Source organism: Fusarium flagelliforme (assembly GCF_020744385.1).
Source record: "Fusarium flagelliforme strain FIESC 12 MPI-CAGE-AA-0113 chromosome Unknown B0J16scaffold_2, whole genome shotgun sequence".
Taxonomy (NCBI): Eukaryota; Fungi; Ascomycota; class Sordariomycetes; order Hypocreales; family Nectriaceae; genus Fusarium; species Fusarium flagelliforme.
This window is the reverse complement of record NW_025763504.1, coordinates 1,752,518-1,767,933: the sequence shown is the minus strand read 5'-3', so window position 1 is coordinate 1,767,933 and position 15,416 is coordinate 1,752,518. Positions and strand designations below refer to the sequence as shown.

The 15,416-nt window shown below is 48.4% G+C and overlaps 7 protein-coding genes across 7 annotated transcripts; 3 read left to right on the top strand and 4 right to left on the bottom strand.

Moving 5' to 3' along the window:
* Nucleotides 1–9: 9 nt before the first annotated feature.
* On the bottom strand, nt 10–1,929 carry B0J16DRAFT_411046 (acyl CoA binding protein-domain-containing protein). The gene is made up of 3 exons (XM_046133204.1): nt 1,435–1,929; nt 1,071–1,368; nt 10–1,013 (listed from the first exon to the last, which is right to left on the bottom strand). Exons 1-3 carry the CDS (start codon nt 1,448–1,450, stop codon nt 440–442), a joined length of 888 nt encoding a protein of 295 aa, XP_045986217.1. The 5' UTR covers nt 1,451–1,929; the 3' UTR covers nt 10–439.
* A 639-nt stretch (nt 1,930–2,568) lies between these two features.
* B0J16DRAFT_332802 (ribonuclease III domain-containing protein) lies at nt 2,569–3,923 on the bottom strand. Its single transcript, XM_046126751.1, has one exon. The coding sequence runs from the start codon at nt 3,697–3,699 to the stop codon at nt 2,677–2,679; it is 1,023 nt and encodes a 340-aa protein (XP_045986216.1). The 5' UTR covers nt 3,700–3,923; the 3' UTR covers nt 2,569–2,676.
* A 188-nt stretch (nt 3,924–4,111) lies between these two features.
* B0J16DRAFT_332801 (mitochondrial ribosomal subunit S27-domain-containing protein) lies at nt 4,112–5,112 on the top strand. The gene is made up of 5 exons (XM_046126750.1): nt 4,112–4,213; nt 4,263–4,468; nt 4,526–4,575; nt 4,626–4,818; nt 4,873–5,112. The coding sequence occupies exons 1-4, from the start codon at nt 4,175–4,177 to the stop codon at nt 4,646–4,648; spliced, it is 318 nt and encodes a 105-aa protein (XP_045986215.1). The 5' UTR covers nt 4,112–4,174; the 3' UTR covers nt 4,649–4,818; nt 4,873–5,112.
* Nucleotides 5,113–5,868: 756 nt separating this feature from the next.
* On the top strand, nt 5,869–8,404 carry B0J16DRAFT_262306 (armadillo-type protein; the record flags this gene model as incomplete). The annotated part of the gene is made up of 4 exons (XM_046123302.1): nt 5,869–5,976; nt 6,111–6,164; nt 6,215–7,819; nt 7,871–8,404. 4 exons carry the CDS (start codon nt 5,869–5,871, stop codon nt 8,402–8,404), a joined length of 2,301 nt encoding a protein of 766 aa, XP_045986214.1.
* Nucleotides 8,405–9,012: 608 nt separating this feature from the next.
* Nucleotides 9,013–10,110, bottom strand: B0J16DRAFT_332797 (uncharacterized protein). The gene is made up of 3 exons (XM_046126749.1): nt 9,856–10,110; nt 9,389–9,805; nt 9,013–9,323 (listed from the first exon to the last, which is right to left on the bottom strand). Exons 1-3 carry the CDS (start codon nt 9,976–9,978, stop codon nt 9,162–9,164), a joined length of 702 nt encoding a protein of 233 aa, XP_045986213.1. The 5' UTR covers nt 9,979–10,110; the 3' UTR covers nt 9,013–9,161.
* A 307-nt stretch (nt 10,111–10,417) lies between these two features.
* B0J16DRAFT_332794 (phosphatase 2C-like domain-containing protein) lies at nt 10,418–12,918 on the top strand. The gene is made up of 3 exons (XM_046126748.1): nt 10,418–11,411; nt 11,481–12,488; nt 12,539–12,918. The coding sequence occupies exons 1-3, from the start codon at nt 10,768–10,770 to the stop codon at nt 12,645–12,647; spliced, it is 1,761 nt and encodes a 586-aa protein (XP_045986212.1). The 5' UTR covers nt 10,418–10,767; the 3' UTR covers nt 12,648–12,918.
* B0J16DRAFT_394370 (voltage-dependent anion channel-domain-containing protein) lies at nt 12,862–15,048 on the bottom strand (the record flags this gene model as incomplete). Its single annotated transcript, XM_046132126.1, has 7 exons — nt 12,862–13,328; nt 13,386–13,615; nt 13,674–13,716; nt 13,765–14,023; nt 14,084–14,183; nt 14,342–14,414; nt 14,647–15,048. The coding sequence occupies 7 exons, from the start codon at nt 15,046–15,048 to the stop codon at nt 13,164–13,166; spliced, it is 1,272 nt and encodes a 423-aa protein (XP_045986211.1). The 3' UTR covers nt 12,862–13,163.
* Nucleotides 15,049–15,416: the final 368 nt, after the last annotated feature.

The following is a 15,416-nucleotide window of genomic DNA, read 5'->3' as shown; positions in this document are numbered from 1 at the left end:
AACAATTTTGAGAGGTATGAACAGGGTTGATTAAGGTAGTTTTGTAATAACAGTTCTAAGCATGAAATATCTACTTAGTACAGGTCCTTAATACACAGTGACCGCCCCTTTCTTGCTATATAAATGCAATGCTAAACCCCATACTCCAAGAAGCGCCTTGTCTTTAGTTGGTGACCTTAATCCAAAGATAATCGTTGTTTGAGTGCTTGACTGGTGGAAGTACACCTCCCAACATACTCAATATGTGCAATTCATTATCAACTGCACATCTGGCCGATTAGCAGAGCCGATATACTAGAATGCCTCATAAAGAGGTAGTTCCGTACTCTGATGTTACCTGGAAGATTGCCCAGCAAGGCTACACCTGTAACATCACAAGAGCTTCGTTCGATACGAACCTCCAGGATAGGGACCATCTGACAACATAGTGTCCAAGCTGTTAACCTCGCGATGGTAGGACATTCCGAACGTATTCTCGCAAAAGCCGAACAGTAGATCTCACAAGATCTTCCAGTCGCCGATCCTTGCGCTTCCTCAACCATAATAGCACAGTAGAAAGAATAACAATGTCGACAAATATATGCTTGACCAACAGCCAAGCAAACCACTTTGCCCATGCTGGAAGACTGCGTTCTTTCTTTGTTCGCCACTCTCGACCTGTGGTAATTTGCTCTCGTAACGCAGCTACTTCAGCAGACATTGTCGTTAATGCTCGTTCCACCTTTCGCTGCCATCGGCCACCGCTTCGGTCGCTATTTTGTATTTCAATCTCATCATCTTCGAGGTCCAATTGCCGCTGGGATCGTAATTCTGCTTCGTCGTACTCGCTCATCGGTCTTAATTCTTTCAAAGGCCCTTCTTCATCGCTTGCTTGCTCAGGTTGTTCGTAAGGTTGGCTCGCGCCCGCACCAGTTGATCTGTTAGCTCTTGGCGACGATAATGATGAGCTTGGACTATTATTCTTAATCTGATCCCAAACGAATTCGAGCTCTGATACAAGTTCCTCGGCATCCCTAATCAAGTGTGTTAGTACAATTCAAATACCCGCAAGGCCAAAGAGTAGCGCTTACGGCGTGGTCGCATATCGATGCATCGTATCTATCAGCGCCTCGATATATCTTCTCTTCGACTCTGTTCGGCTTAATCCTTTTTGAAGATTCCACGCATCCCATTTGTCCTTTTCGCGCTGCAAGTCGTCGGATGCCATTCCCGAGGCCGCAGTTGGTCGCTCCATTACACCGTCAACATCGCCTTCCATTGCCTGCTTATAGAGCCCATAAAGTCGGAGTCGATCGGTCGGCGGTGGTCTCGATGCGCCTGTTTTGGGTATCTTTTTAACGGTGTTGAGGGCGTGTACAAACACGCGATCTGTATCATCACGTCAGCCACCACCTTCAAGCAGAGTACGAATTGTAATTGTAACATGCAACATACCCACTGAATCCGCCATTTTGGCGGCTATGTCTCGTGTAAAAAAAGCGACTCGCGACACGCAAGTTGCGGCCGATGAGAAGGAGTGGCAATTGCGTCGAGGACCAAGTCGAGCTTCGATATGGGGTCCTTTATCGGACCTTGAGCCGTCCGGACCGCGGCTTGATGGCCGAGATAACGGGACCCCACAAGCCAAGAATGGAAAGGAGAACAACCAAGTCGAGTTCAAGCAAAGAAGGGATTGAATGATGTTATTTATCGAAAGAGAAGAATGAAACAAGAGAGAGACCAAGTGTCAAAGGTAGAAGGCAGTCTAAGAACGCCTAGTCGCCGTGTATTATGACTCCATTGGGAAAAGAAAGGAGGGTCCTTGCAACTAAGATGATGGAATTAATGCTCTGAGCTCTACAGAAGCAATTGGATGATGGATGCTAGATCTGGGCTGGGTTGGGACCTGCGGAGGCCCGTTGATCGGTAAAGCCATAGATTGACCTCGGCGCCCACGGGTGACGGGCACCAGTTCAGTTCGGGGGTTGCGCTTTCAGGGCCGTCTCCACTAGAAAAGGCACGTCCCCAGGGGGGAGGGGACGATATCTGGGGCGGGCATTCATTTGGATTTGACAGAAAGGCGATGGATCTTGTAATTTATTCCCCGTACAATGAGATGACATGTCTCATTTTGGTTAAATGTGTAAAGCTCATACGAGTACACAAGTTATGATTTCTGAGATTGGTCTCTGTGCATCTATCAGTCATCCCTCAAGACCTACAAAGTCGTGTTTTTCCTTGTACCGAGCTTATTCTTCTCCCCTCCTTTCATCGACCTAACGGTTCAAGATCTCGGGACCTGGAAACCCACCCCTGCCCGCATGTGTCCCTGACGAACCGAGACACGTGAAGATGGGTACATCAGATCGGCAAGTTCTACATCTGTTGAAGATACCTAGACTATGACGGCTTGAATATTTTAAGTTACAGTAGTATCTCCTTGATGCTGGCCGTGCAAATCGACATCTCCAACTGGCTTTAGTAGCCGCCTAAGCAGAAGCCTAATAGACAAAAATTTCTATCCTAAATCATCAAATGGATTCTTAAGGTACCTAGGTAGGGAATAAAACATAAGACATGAAAAAGCCTGGACAATTCACCACATTGGACTAACTTCTAGGCCATCTTAGACCATTTGTTTATACATTAGGTAGGGTATTTGATCGTGACCTTTAGGTAGGTACTTTTGACAGAAGGTCATGTCTCCTTGGCCTCCAGCCGTTTCGCCTTCTCAGCCAACCATTGTTTCTTCTTAGCTTCGTAGACTTTCATCATTTTTCTGTTCTCCAATGCTTGCATCGCTGCCTTTCCACCTGCATCAATCTTGCGCTTCGCAACACCATGCGCTAGGCATCTGTTTGTCTCGCCCCATCCATCCAGATAGACCCCAATCGCATACAGCGGAAGGCCTGTATCCTTGTCTTTCTTTTTACATGCCATGTCTTCGTACCGGATCTTGATTCCAGGGACTGCTATCGCAGCACTGAGACGGCCCTTGGCATTTTGTTCTGTTAGGGGCTCTATCTTGATTTCGGGCTGTGCAGGTTGTCCTTCCGTAGTAGATAATTGTTGGACGATGGGTTGTGCTCGGGCTATCATTTCTTGGTGCCGTTCTGCTCGCTTGATCTGATCTTTGATCGTACGGCCCCATAGCATCTTCAACCAAGCGACGGCGTCGGCGTTTCCCTGGGGATGCGATTTGACAACTGCCCCGACATAGGCCTCAAAAACGTCACCTTGCAGTTTTATAACCTCCCGGTTGTTCCTGTTTGTGCGCAGAAGATCCATCATTTTGCCCATATCTTCAGGCAATTGCGTTTTTTGTTCCATGCCATATTGTCGATAGTACTCAGAGAGCGTGCTGTTGCGCACTAGCTGTTCGCGAATTTGACTGCAACTTCCTGTTGGAAGATGCGGAAACGTCTCGAGGATGAATTCTGTTGAGATCATTTCAAGTGTCGCGTCGCCGTACCATTCTAGTTTTTCCCAGTTTGGACCTTCAAGTCCAGGATGCCTGAAGACCTGCTCCTCAAGATCAGGTCTAATTGGTGGGAGAGGTGGTAGGCTGTCGGGTATTTCTGCGTAAGACCATCGTGAGATCCCAGGCACGACTGAAGCGATGGAAGATGGTGTGGCTGATGGAGGTGAGTTTGTTATTTGCACGCGCTTGCGTGGCTCGTCGTCTCCCCTTGGAGACTCTTCTGCTGGTCTTTTAGACATGCTGTGTGGTTGATGAAGATTGTTTGTTTTTTGACCGTTGAAGCAGGCAACGCAGGGACCCGACCCACATTTGACCAGAGACAGGAACATGGAATATATCCTCTAGCCTCTCACCGTTTTAGAGTACTAAAATAAAGTAATCTAAGTCCTAGGCCAAATTACTATAAGATAATCAAGTTCTTTCGTCTCTCAGTGTCTCATTGTTCAATTCTTTTGACACTCTGGCGTTAGATTCTCGAGGTTTTGCGGTAGGTCGTAAAACAATTGCAGGTGTTATATCAAAGATGAATTCCACTTCCTAGAGTTGCAGTTTCATTGGTCTGCGCAGAATGGCTCTGTGACCTATCAGATCCACATTCTTAACGCATCGACCAATCGGGTCTTTTGCTCAACTTCTGCGTAGACTTCACATCAGACGTCAATCCAAGCATCAAAAAAGTTGACAGGAGCAACATTTGATGTCAACCACGGCAAGATGAGTGTCCCACGTGCGAGGATATTGGACCTGATGAAGGTAATTATATTGAAATCGAACTGGAAATCTCTTTACTGACTGTCTGCAGGCGCAATGCCAGGTCTTTGCAACTTCCTATAACCCTGAAGGCGTCCGCATGGGTAACAAGGTCCTGCGACAACGACTACGAGGACCAGCCATGGCAACATACTACCCTCGAAAGACTGCGACGATACAGGATCTCAAGCGCGAGTTTGGACCAACACTGGCGACCTGGGACGAGGGAGAGGAAGACCGATTCGAGTACATTGAGGAGTAAGCTAACGACTGCGGCCTTTGAAAACGACACAATTGCTGACAATAGGATTTTAGACTCAAGCTCCGTGGAAAGAGTGCGCCCAAGAAGAAGAAGGGTCCTCCAGGTATGTCCACGCGATTCAACAGCTATGATCAAGCGCTAACGAATCTCCAGCTCCTACCGGCAAGAAGCGATAAACCAGACAATGAATATAATGAAAAATTTGACATCAACCATGACAGCATAGGAACCTCTTGGAATGGGCTGCAAATGCTTTGCGATATTTTGATCAGATGACTGCTTATGGATGGTGCTGGGGGGAGGGTGACGAGGAAAGCAAAGACATTCTCTAATGGCTTTCGTTCCAGTATGTACAATTATTGTATTACCGCAAAGAATGCATTGTTCAATTCCCAAATAGGAAAGTTTGCATGCTTTGACCTTTTGTTCGGTCTGATTGTCCAAGTGAAAGTTCCCTTGCAACACCAGAAGCATCCATACCTCAGTACTGATGTCTTGTTCGCTGGACAAACTAGTGGCTTCTTTCTTGATAAACGAAGTCTATATGTTGATTCCATAAGTAGCGAAAACAGCAAATATCACAGCTTCCATTACGATACTCGGATCAAGGCTTGTTCAAGAGTAAATGCAAACTCAATTCGAAGGAAAGCCTCTAGTCCACATGCATTCCTTCACACTCTGAGCTGTTTGTACTCGATTAAAACTGGCAGCTTATTCCATTGAGTTCTCACCGCAGAAAGAACCTCCAGCTGATTCACATCCATACCTATGGTCCATATTAACCAGATTAGATATATCAAACTTGGCATGAACACTGCCATGCTAAATGGCTTTCCAAAGAGACGTTCCCCTAAAGCATCTACATATACCAGGTAGGTACCTAGGGTAATTGGGAGGTTCAAGTCTAAAACACCATGGGCGAAGGAAAGAAAAGAAGTAGTGATGAACTCCCAACAACCTCGGTGATGCAGAGCGCAACTGCAGTGAATTTAGAATCATCACCCTTATCTTGCCTGACAGTGCCAGCAATAGTCAGGTGGCAGCCCTCTCAAAAGTGGAAGGAACAGCCCGTCCTGTCGGCTGTTGGCACCTGCCACTTCTACGCTCCTGCCATCCGCCCCTTCCTTCCTCTTGGCCTATAAAAAAAGCTGCGTCAGTGATTAACTTCGACCCCCCTTCTGTCGCCACCTCTTCCTTTCCTCTACTTCTTCCCTCGTCCCCTTCACTCTCTTCCCATCACAATCAATCAACCTCTTCTTGGTTCGTCGGCACATTCACAATCTTTCTCTATCACATTGAGCGTTACTTTGCGTCCACTCCTTCTCTACAATTGTTATCCGATTCCGATCTTTTCCGATTCATTGCATCGAAACCTGAGCCTGAACGGTGCGATATCATGTCTTCACCTGGGCATCCCCAAAGATCTCCTGACAAGATCGCCCCTATTTTTACCGCTATCATCCAGGGAGAAACTTTAAGTGGCTCGCTACTTGCCTCCGCCTCGGTCAGTATATTTTAACCCTGTTAGCCATGTGTATTTGCATGTAGTGGCTTGATATCAGAGCTTTCCTTTTCTTTTGAAAACTCACGTACTGACCCAAAGCACAGAAGGAAACAAGCAAAACCAACCCATCAAAGAAGAGTATCTCGGCTCTCACTACTTCGAAGCTTGCGAACCAAGGCCTCCCAAAGGTGATACTAACGATATTGACTCGCAAAATGCAATTTACTGACCATGATAGAAGATGAAATTCAGTCACGATATCTCTACAGGAGAGTCTTACCCCATGGACAAACTCCTTGCCAAGCTCACTGAGCAGCAATCTGCAGTCGACACCCTCAAGGCGAATGAAGAAGCGATTCAGTACGCAAGAAGTTTTGATCATGCGTCTTCGAGCAACTCCTTGCCCGTAACTCCCGCCACCGATGCGTTCCCCAGCACAGCTCCTACTACACGACCTGCCAGTGCCGCTCTTGATGATGCTCGTGGCGAAAGTGAAGAATTAGTTCGATTGAAGGCACAACTCGCTCAAGCAGAGAACAAAATCTCGAAACTTGGTCAGGAGCTGGCCGCGACCCGCGTCGTGAAGACTGGAAATGATACCTCTGGTCTTGGAATTAACAGTTCGGGTTATCCTGCTTGTGAGGGCCAATGGCCATCTCCAGAAGATGCCCATTCTGATACAAGCGAAGCTCTGTCCGCTTCTACATTCAACCGCACTCGTGAGATTTGGGGAAATCATCCTGGCCCCTTCAACAATACACTCCAGGCACCTGTCGCCGAACCAGCTCCTGGAAAGTGGCTTGGCGGACGCGGCTTCAACCCACCGTGCCCGGAGCCCAATGGGGCCCCTTACCCTATCATGGACGGCTACCGTAGTGAACGCCTGACTCCTGACGCAGAGATGATGCGCCCCAACTACGGACGCCGTGGCACTCGCATGGAGAGTCGATTCAACTCCCCTCAGCCATTTGTATCTGGTTATGGCGGAGGCTACAATAGTCCTGCCAACCAGTCAGACTACATGGGTAGTCCTATTCCTGGAGCGCCTATGAATGCTCCTCAAGGCCTTGGTCCTATGGGTGTTTACCCGCCGTATCCCCTCCCTGCCGGAACACCTCTCTCACCCCACGCTTCCGAGTTCACTTCCGGGTCTGGATGGAAGAATGAGGTTGGATCGCCTTCCGTGTATCCTCACAAGGGACTGGATCCGAGAGACGTTCTGTCCCCTAATGATCAGACCTACCTCCCCCCAACTGAGCCACTGAACTATCGCCGTCTGTTGGATCGCAATGTCAATTGCAACTGGAAGTACATCGTTGACAAGATCGTCTGCAATAACGACCAGCAAGCCTCCATCTTTCTACAGCAGAAACTCAAGGTCGGAACTCCGGAGCAGAAGTTTGAGATCGTGGATGCGATCGTAGCACAGGCCTACCCATTGATGGTTAACCGGTTTGGTAATTTCTTGGTGCAGCGATGCTTTGAGCATGGCACACCTGACCAGGTTATCCACATAGCTGAAGCTATTCGGGGAAACACTTTGAATCTCTCCATGGATCCCTTTGGCTGTCATGTTGTCCAGAAGGCATTCGATTCGGTCCCAGAGAATTTCAAGGCAATCATGGTTTCCGAACTGTTGCGACGAATTCCAGAGACGGTCATTCATCGCTACGCCTGCCATGTTTGGCAAAAGCTTTTTGAGCTTCGTTGGACTGAATCACCCCCACAGATCATGAAGTATGTCAACGAGGCCCTGAACGGAATGTGGCACGAAGTAGCTCTTGGAGAGACTGGCAGTCTTGTTGTGCAAAACATCTTCGAGAACTGTCTCGAAGAGGATAAGGTATGCTAAGTTCTTGTACGTTGGTATGATTCTTCTAACTCTTCTTAACAGCGTCCTTGCATTGAGGAGGTTCTTGCCAATATTGATATTGTGGCCCATGGCCAATTCGGTAACTGGTGCATCCAGCACATCTGCGAACACGGCGCGCCCCCCGACCGCAGCCGGGCTATTGACCATGTCATCCGCTATGCTGCCGAATACAGCACCGACCAGTTCGCTTCCAAGGTCGTCGAAAAGTGTCTTAAGATTGGAGGTGCAGAGTTCCTCGGTCGTTACCTGGACCGAGTCTCTGAGGGTCGTCGCGACCGCACCCGCATCCCGCTGATTGATATCGCGAGTGATCAGTACGGCAATTATCTCATCCAGTGGATCCTAAACAACGCCTCTCCTCAGCATCGCGAGAATGTCGCTGCCCACATCCGAAAGCACATGGTCTCTTTGCGAGGAAGCAAGTTCGGTTCTCGCGTCGGCATGCTCTGCACCAACCATGCTGTCGCAACTCGTCCTGGACCTGGTGCTGGCCCTGGAATGGGTGGGCGCATGGGACCTGGACCACGCTACAACAACAACAACGATTACCGCTAAATTATTTTACTTCTTACCCGATCTTTGTTGTTATCAAAGACTGCTTTCTGCTAAATGACGCAGAATGTCCCCCATTACAGTTTTTGTCTTTCTGTTCTTTCATTGTCATCCGTGTCAGGGAGCCCCTATCTGAATCACCAATCGTTCCACTCGTCAAGATCACGCAACACACCAGAATTTGTCGACCTTTCTTAAAGAACATCTTCCCACGCAAGTAATTTACAGATCACACGTCATCCTACGCCCAGATGGCTACTGCCTTCTCGGGTACATTGGACACATTATGGTTATCGATTTTGCAATATGGGGGGGATGGCAGATACTAACTATCGACCTTTGAATCCCAACGTCTATGGGCTGCCACCTTTACAGGCTGAGCAGGAGCGTGTCTCATGGGACACTGGAGCCATACTTCTTCAGTCAATCTACGGGTATGGATGATGGTGGTTTGGAAGGTCTCCTTTAGAGGTTGAGATGAGTTTATGAACTTGTATGTCGTTTTTCTATGCGATGCTGGGCTCAGGCGTATTCCTATGACACACGGGTTGTTACGGCAGTTATTACACTCCTTTTAATAAACGATTGATGGTTTTATCACTGTAAATTTTCTGGCTATGTGACGTGTTTGACGAGCGCAGTAGTTAATTTTGTGGTGATTTCTCTTGCTTGGATTCTCTACAAAGCACACCCATGCTGATTGTGGCATGGTCCCTAACGCCATCAATGCTATATAAATGAGACAACAGCGATGCAACTTTTACGAAGCCTCAGCAGTAGAAGAAGTAGGGAGGTCGTCGTTGAGGGGCGGAAACTCGGTATCAAGCGCCTTCGGGAACTCTGCAAGAGCGGGAGTGTCGAGACTAACGTCTTTCTCCCAGGGCTTCCTAGGAACAGCTCTGGCTCCAACAGGTTTCACGGCCTGAAGCAAGTTTAGTAAGGAATATCATGAACTAGAGGGGTCGCCATATCTATAGTTAGACTTACAGGATCCCTAATGATGGTGTTTGGTATCTGTCGAATTCCAGGCACAGGCTTGCCCTCTTGAATGAGTTTAATCATCTCAGCGAACCCCATAGGATAATTCGGCTGATCTTGAGGGCCAGACTGCGCCGCAGCAGCCTTCTTGTCGATATAGAGATCGGTTTTTGGCGCAGCCTTTTGCCAGTCCAAGGCAGGGGTTGAGGTGGCATTGGTTTCGTCCCGTTGACGGTATTCCTCTGGCAGAACATCTGGAGGTTGATGATCAGGTTTGCTTGCTAGCCAGGTCTTGTAGGCTCCAAAATCAATGTTGACACCGATACGTTGCGCATAGTAGAATATACGAGCGTGGGTGGTCATATCTTCGAGTGAGGTTTGTGGACTTTGCTGATTAGGTTCGCCAAGGATGGCGTGGAGGCCAGACTGATGAGATATCAATACCTCTAGTAGCAGGCTTCGAATGAAATGCTTACCATAAAGTTGTTGTCCTTTTTCCATGGATATGTATCGAAAGCAGTGAATATAGAGTTGTCATCCTTAAGAGCTCTGATGCGATCCGCTCCATTGAAGGACTGTGAAGACTGTTGTTGGTCCATTATGAAGTCCTGGTTCTGGTAAGGACGAATCAAGTATCTGGAAGATCTCAGTCAGCTCCAGAACAGACAAACAAAACGGTCAAATGAGTGTCGCCAGCATGCGTATGCAAAGGAATTCCACTAACATGTGAGAAAAGAACCCCGGGTCTGGTAAAGTTCACAGGGCTAGCCAAGCTTGGCCTGTTCAGGATATGGGTAGCCCAGAGTCCCTGAAACAGCAACAAGAGGTGAGCCTCGGTAGAAGTCGGTTTACAGTTGATGAGAGTTTCTCAGGTCGGGTGCTGTTCTGTTGGTTCACGTGGCGCGGATGGTCTTGGACGTGACCATGGAAGTATGAAATATTTCGGAATAAGTCGCTGCAATGAGTTCAGAGATATTTGTGTGAGATTTCATAAGAGAGAACGAAAGAAGATCATGTAAAATAAAATCTCATTGACATCCATACCTCATTCCACTCCGGTATTCGCAGTGACTTATCATTAGTTGATGTCCCAGAATGGAAAGGTCGAGATAAGATAGCGCAGCTTCTCCAGACCCACAAAAGGCAACATCTCATCCACCATCACGAACCTCCGCTATCCACTCACTCCCTGGTAGACGACACTAACTACAAGGTACATTACGGTCCTAGCTTCAGCACAGCACTTCGACCTTTCTTTCCCCTCCATGTCATTGTGGTTATTATCACCTTTGTCATCGGCCATTTCTTAATCCTATCGAATAATCAGCGACTTCTCCTGACCGTCATTCCCCGCCAGACTGGCTCTAAGCTCTCCTGCTGCCGTCCCGATGAATCGAGCTGGTGTCAAAGCCCTTCGGACGACCTCTCTTTCGACCGTCCGCGCCCTTACTCGAACCCCACGTCGCGGCTTCTCCTTCTCATCTTCAGTCCACGCTCAAACACGATCGAAGGCCGGCGCGCACAGTCGAAGCGCTCCCCTGAGGTCCTCCATGTACTTCCGTCGCTTGCCTGCCGCGCTGATTTCCAGTATTATCGTTGGATACGGTGCTTGGTACTCCTACGATAATTCTGATTTAACGCCCACTTCCAGCTTCAGTTCCAAGACCAGCCTTACGTCCACACAAACGGCTGATGTGCTGCCAACCCGAACCGTCCTCGTAGTGGGCGCCGACGAACTCAGACAGGGCACGATTGTTGGGGAGGGTCCAATTTCGAAGACTACCAGCGACGACGGTCGGCGCATTGTTGAGATGTTGACACCCGATCAGGCGACGGAGAAGCTACGTCGACTTGAGCAGTCTTTCTCTGTAGCCCGAGGTCAAGGTGTTACTCGATATGACTTGGTCCAGCTGCCCAGCAACGACCCAATTGAGGATGATCATGCCGAGAAGATTGTACAGGTTCCTAGCAGGTCTTCTGCTGAGACTGACAACAGCGACTGGATGTTCTGGGGTGTTTTTGACGGCCACTCGTACGTAGCAATTATGAGATGCAGCTGCGTTCCGGCGCAATAAAATGGGTCTTTACTGACATTTTCTAGGGGATGGACTACTTCTGCGACATTGAGGGAGAGCCTGATCAACTATGTCGCTCGCGAACTCAACGAGACCTACAAGCAGGCTTCTGGCAAGCTTCCCTCTGAAGACGCGGTAAACCTGGCTATCAAGACTGGGTTTAACAACCTGGATAACGAAATTGTCCACAAGAGTGTTGAGAAGGTATTCAAGGGCGGCTCCAAGACCGTCGCTGCTGAGTTGCTACAGCCTGCTCTTTCCGGTTCATGTGCTTTATTGTCATTCTATGATAGCCGTAGCAAGCTATTGCGCGTAGCATGTACAGGTGATTCTCGTGCTGTTCTGGGTCGCCGAGCGGAGAATGGAAAGTGGACTGCCACTGCTCTGTCAGAGGACCAGACTGGTAGCAACCCTCAGGAAGTCGATCGCATGCGCAAGGAGCACCCTGGAGAGGAAAACGTTATTCGCAACGGTCGTGTTCTTGGTGGACTAGAACCCAGCCGTGCGTTCGGCGATGCTGTGTACAAGTGGAGCAGAGATGTTGCTTGGAAGCTCCGCGAGAACTTCTTCGGCCGCAGCCCGTCACCTTTGCTGAAGACACCCCCTTATGTCACAGCTGAGCCCATTGTCACAACCACCAAAGTCAACCCCGAAAATGGAGATTTCCTTGTTTTGGCCACTGACGGTCTTTGGGAGATGCTTACTAATGAAGAGGTTGTTGGCCTTGTAGGCAAGTGGATTGAGACCGAAGGACAGTCTGGAACCAACTCTCAGTTCGATGCTGCCTGGAACAAGATATTTGGATCGTCAAAGACACCTCTGCCCGTCGAGGAGAGTAAGACTGCTGGACCCGATGGTAACAAAACCCCTATTCGCGTTCAGCAGTGGGGCATCGATCCGGATGCCAAGGATCGCTTCACAGTGAAGGACAAGAACGTTGCTACACACCTTGTCCGAAATGCTCTCGGTGGCAACAATGACGAACAGGTTTGCGCTCTGCTTACCCTGCCTTCTCCCTTCTCTCGACGTTACCGGTAAGAAACCTTGTTCATCATCACAAATTTCACACCTAATAACCATATAGTGATGATCTGACTGTGCAAGTCATCTTCTTTGGCCATGGTGAGAAGACAGGTGAGGTCACCGTCAACCTCGAGGCCACTGCCGATGATGGTCTCAAGGCAAAGCTGTAAGACAGTTCCGCCTGTGACAGTTGGTGTATCTTGAAACTGGGGTGTCAGAGCATGGTGGCCAGAATAATGCTACACTGGAGTTTGGGGGCGTTTTGGGGGTTCTCGTAGAGCGAGTCGTCAAACATTTTCTTACTTGGTTCTGTTTTTGTAAGATACGAAGCGCGCAACCACTGAGTCTATATATATATACATGAGCGGTAGTGGAGATGGCATCTCAAGAGTCCCGCTGGGGAAGTAAAGCTAAACACGATCTACAATGATATAGTAAAGTAGCCTTTCATAAAGCGGAACCATCAGGCCAGATATATATATATATATACAATATGGTTACAGTAAGAGAATGCCATTCATCTATGCTGAGTCGAGGCGAGAGGGCCGCCCAACGCCCCCGATGCTAATAAAGCTTGTATATCATCCATGAAAAGCTCCACAGAGCCGCTGGACCAAAATCGATGTTGATCAAGTGCAGGAAAGTATTGAGAAGAAATCCAAGCCTGTGAGGCTGCGTAATAGTGTCTATTTTTCGTCTTTGGGCCAAAGAAGCTTCTTTGTCTTAAGACTCCAACACATCCTTGTAAATATCATGATCCAGACTATGACGATAGCAACAGTCATGACAGATGCGAATATGTGTAGGCCATTGTTGTCAAAGATCTTACCCATGACACTAGTGGCCGTGACCTAAACACAGAATGAATAAGATTTCTCTTGTGAGACGCCGAGTCAAGGAGAACTTACAAGAGCGGTATTGGGGAAAACGAAAGACCACCAGGTCATCTGGAAGGGCATGTGGTGCCCTGCAAGAGAGTATTTCCACAGGGCACCAACACAGACGAGGAAGAACCACATTGCAAGACCCCAGAGCCACAGACTTACCAGAATGCTTATAACTTTGATTATGTCCGCGACATGTGGTGTGCCCAGGAAGTTTTCGGGTACAAGCAAGTCTGCTTGGCTGCCCAGTTGGGCTGGACTCTTTTTTAGATTCCATCTTACTTATTCGGAGCATGGGGTTTGAAATCGTACCTATACCAGCAGCGGTGAAACCGTAGGGACCTATTGACATGAACTAACAAAGATCAATGAATTGTACATAAACCCGAGCTATTAAACCTACGATAGCGGGTCTCTGATTATCTCGTGGTAGCTTTTGTGTCATAAGGCGATAAATGAAAGCAGACGATATCATGAAGGCAATTAAACAGCCGGTTCCTTGAATCGCGGTGGCCCCGAGCGCCATAGCCACGGTGTTTACTGACAGATCGTGATCTGAAGATTCCGCTGCGGCAATAAGATTCGCTGCGAATGGTGCGTTGAGAAGTAGAGGATACGCAGGAAAGACCCAAGTAGGGGTCATCGTATGAACAGGAAATACTCTAGAAGCCAATGGTTAGTTAAAACAACTGGGAATAGAATGAGCTTTCAAGTTGTCTTACAGTGTGGACCAAAGGACAAGATACAGAAATGCGCTGACAGAAACGCTGAGGGCGGCGTAGACCCAGAATACCCACTCCATGGTGTTAAGAAGCCATGGACCTGTATAGGGAATACCATATTGACAGGTATTGATTAATATTACAGCGATGCTAAATCGTCAGATTGGTTGGAGCTCATATGAAGATATGTATTGCTTACGAGACCACCTAGTTATTATTAGTATACATAGTCTCGTTGATGAGCTGCGGCAAACTTACAGAAGCTGAGATGAAGAGCGATTCCATCTGATCTGTGAAAGAATTCACGAAGCTCCCCGGACGAAGATGGAATCTTGTACATATAAGAATGCAGTTCATGATGAATAGGATGATATTGAGAAAGAAGAAGAAGAGCCCGATGCCACGCAGCCAGGGAGCGGTCCATTTTACTAGCAAAATTAGTCGTATTTCAAAGTAAGTTTTAGAGGGTGCATGTACATGAGTGAAGAATATTGGCAATACCGCCAGTTGACATTGTCTATGAGATGTCAGCGAAGCTACAAGTGAACGTCGGAAACACCTACCAAAGTGAAATAAGTCCATTGATAACAAGCGATCCGATCTCGTATCCCAACCTTTTGGCTTTGTGTCTTTTCCGACGTTGCCATAACATGATTCAAACTGTGAGAAGTGATTGTAGAACTATGGTTGACAAGCCGAGGCCGACCTTGGTTGCTACCGTTGACATCTTCAGGAGCAATAGCGGTGATATATGAAGGCCGTTGAGTTAGCGCAGGTCGCGGTACAGCAAGACGTCTTGTATCTCCATTCGCGTTCCCGTTAGGAGCAGCAGGTGCTGATGCCACATGAGAGAAGAAAGGAGGATGCTCTTCTGACGGAGACTCGTAGCCGGTAGTCAGACCGGAGGCCGAGGCCGAAGGCGGAGACGGAAGCCCGGCTACCACTGGATAACCGGAGGGGGCCATTCCGGAGGCGGGCCACCGATGTCGTCGGCGCGGCGTGCAAGAAGCTTAGAGACGCAATAGAGAGCCACGAGAGCGCTCTGTTCCATGTGAGAGAAAGCAATGTGGAAGTAGACCAGGTGAGCGACAAAGACAATATGGTGGAGAACGAGGGTGCCGAAGTTGGCGAGCGGCATGATCGGAGTTGAAGGCGGAGGAGGCGAGATTTAGATCAAAAAATGCCCTGTTCCCGGGCATAAGGCAGGGAGGGGAGGGGAAAGGAAAGGGGAAGGACTAGAGAGGAAGAGGGAGGGAGGAATTCTTGTTCTGTTTCTTGGTGGTAGATCAGTACCGAAGCGAGGTTGACGAGTGACTTTATTCGAAGCCGCGTG

Excerpts from the sequence above, each read along its gene's own strand:
- B0J16DRAFT_411046 (XM_046133204.1), bottom strand. Across the intron at positions 1,014-1,070 it reads CATCGATATGCGACCACGCC|GGATGCCGAGGAACTTGTAT; the intron begins GTAAGCGCTACT and ends ACACTTGATTAG.
- B0J16DRAFT_332802 (XM_046126751.1), bottom strand. The coding sequence starts at position 3,699 with ATGTCTAAAAGACCAGCAGAAGAGTCTCCAAGGGGAGACGACGAGCCA.
- B0J16DRAFT_332801 (XM_046126750.1), top strand. The coding sequence starts at position 4,175 with ATGAGTGTCCCACGTGCGAGGATATTGGACCTGATGAAG. Across the intron at positions 4,214-4,262 it reads GGATATTGGACCTGATGAAG|GCGCAATGCCAGGTCTTTGC; the intron begins GTAATTATATTG and ends GACTGTCTGCAG. Across the intron at positions 4,469-4,525 it reads CGATTCGAGTACATTGAGGA|ACTCAAGCTCCGTGGAAAGA; the intron begins GTAAGCTAACGA and ends ATAGGATTTTAG.
- B0J16DRAFT_332797 (XM_046126749.1), bottom strand. The coding sequence starts at position 9,978 with ATGGACCAACAACAGTCTTCACAGTCCTTCAATGGAGCGGATCGCATC. Across the intron at positions 9,806-9,855 it reads AAAAGGACAACAACTTTATG|TCTGGCCTCCACGCCATCCT; the intron begins GTAAGCATTTCA and ends ATATCTCATCAG. Across the intron at positions 9,324-9,388 it reads ACACCATCATTAGGGATCCT|GCCGTGAAACCTGTTGGAGC; the intron begins GTAAGTCTAACT and ends AACTTGCTTCAG.
- B0J16DRAFT_332794 (XM_046126748.1), top strand. The coding sequence starts at position 10,768 with ATGAATCGAGCTGGTGTCAAAGCCCTTCGGACGACCTCTCTTTCGACC. Across the intron at positions 11,412-11,480 it reads GGTGTTTTTGACGGCCACTC|GGGATGGACTACTTCTGCGA; the intron begins GTACGTAGCAAT and ends GACATTTTCTAG. Across the intron at positions 12,489-12,538 it reads CCCTTCTCTCGACGTTACCG|TGATGATCTGACTGTGCAAG; the intron begins GTAAGAAACCTT and ends ATAACCATATAG.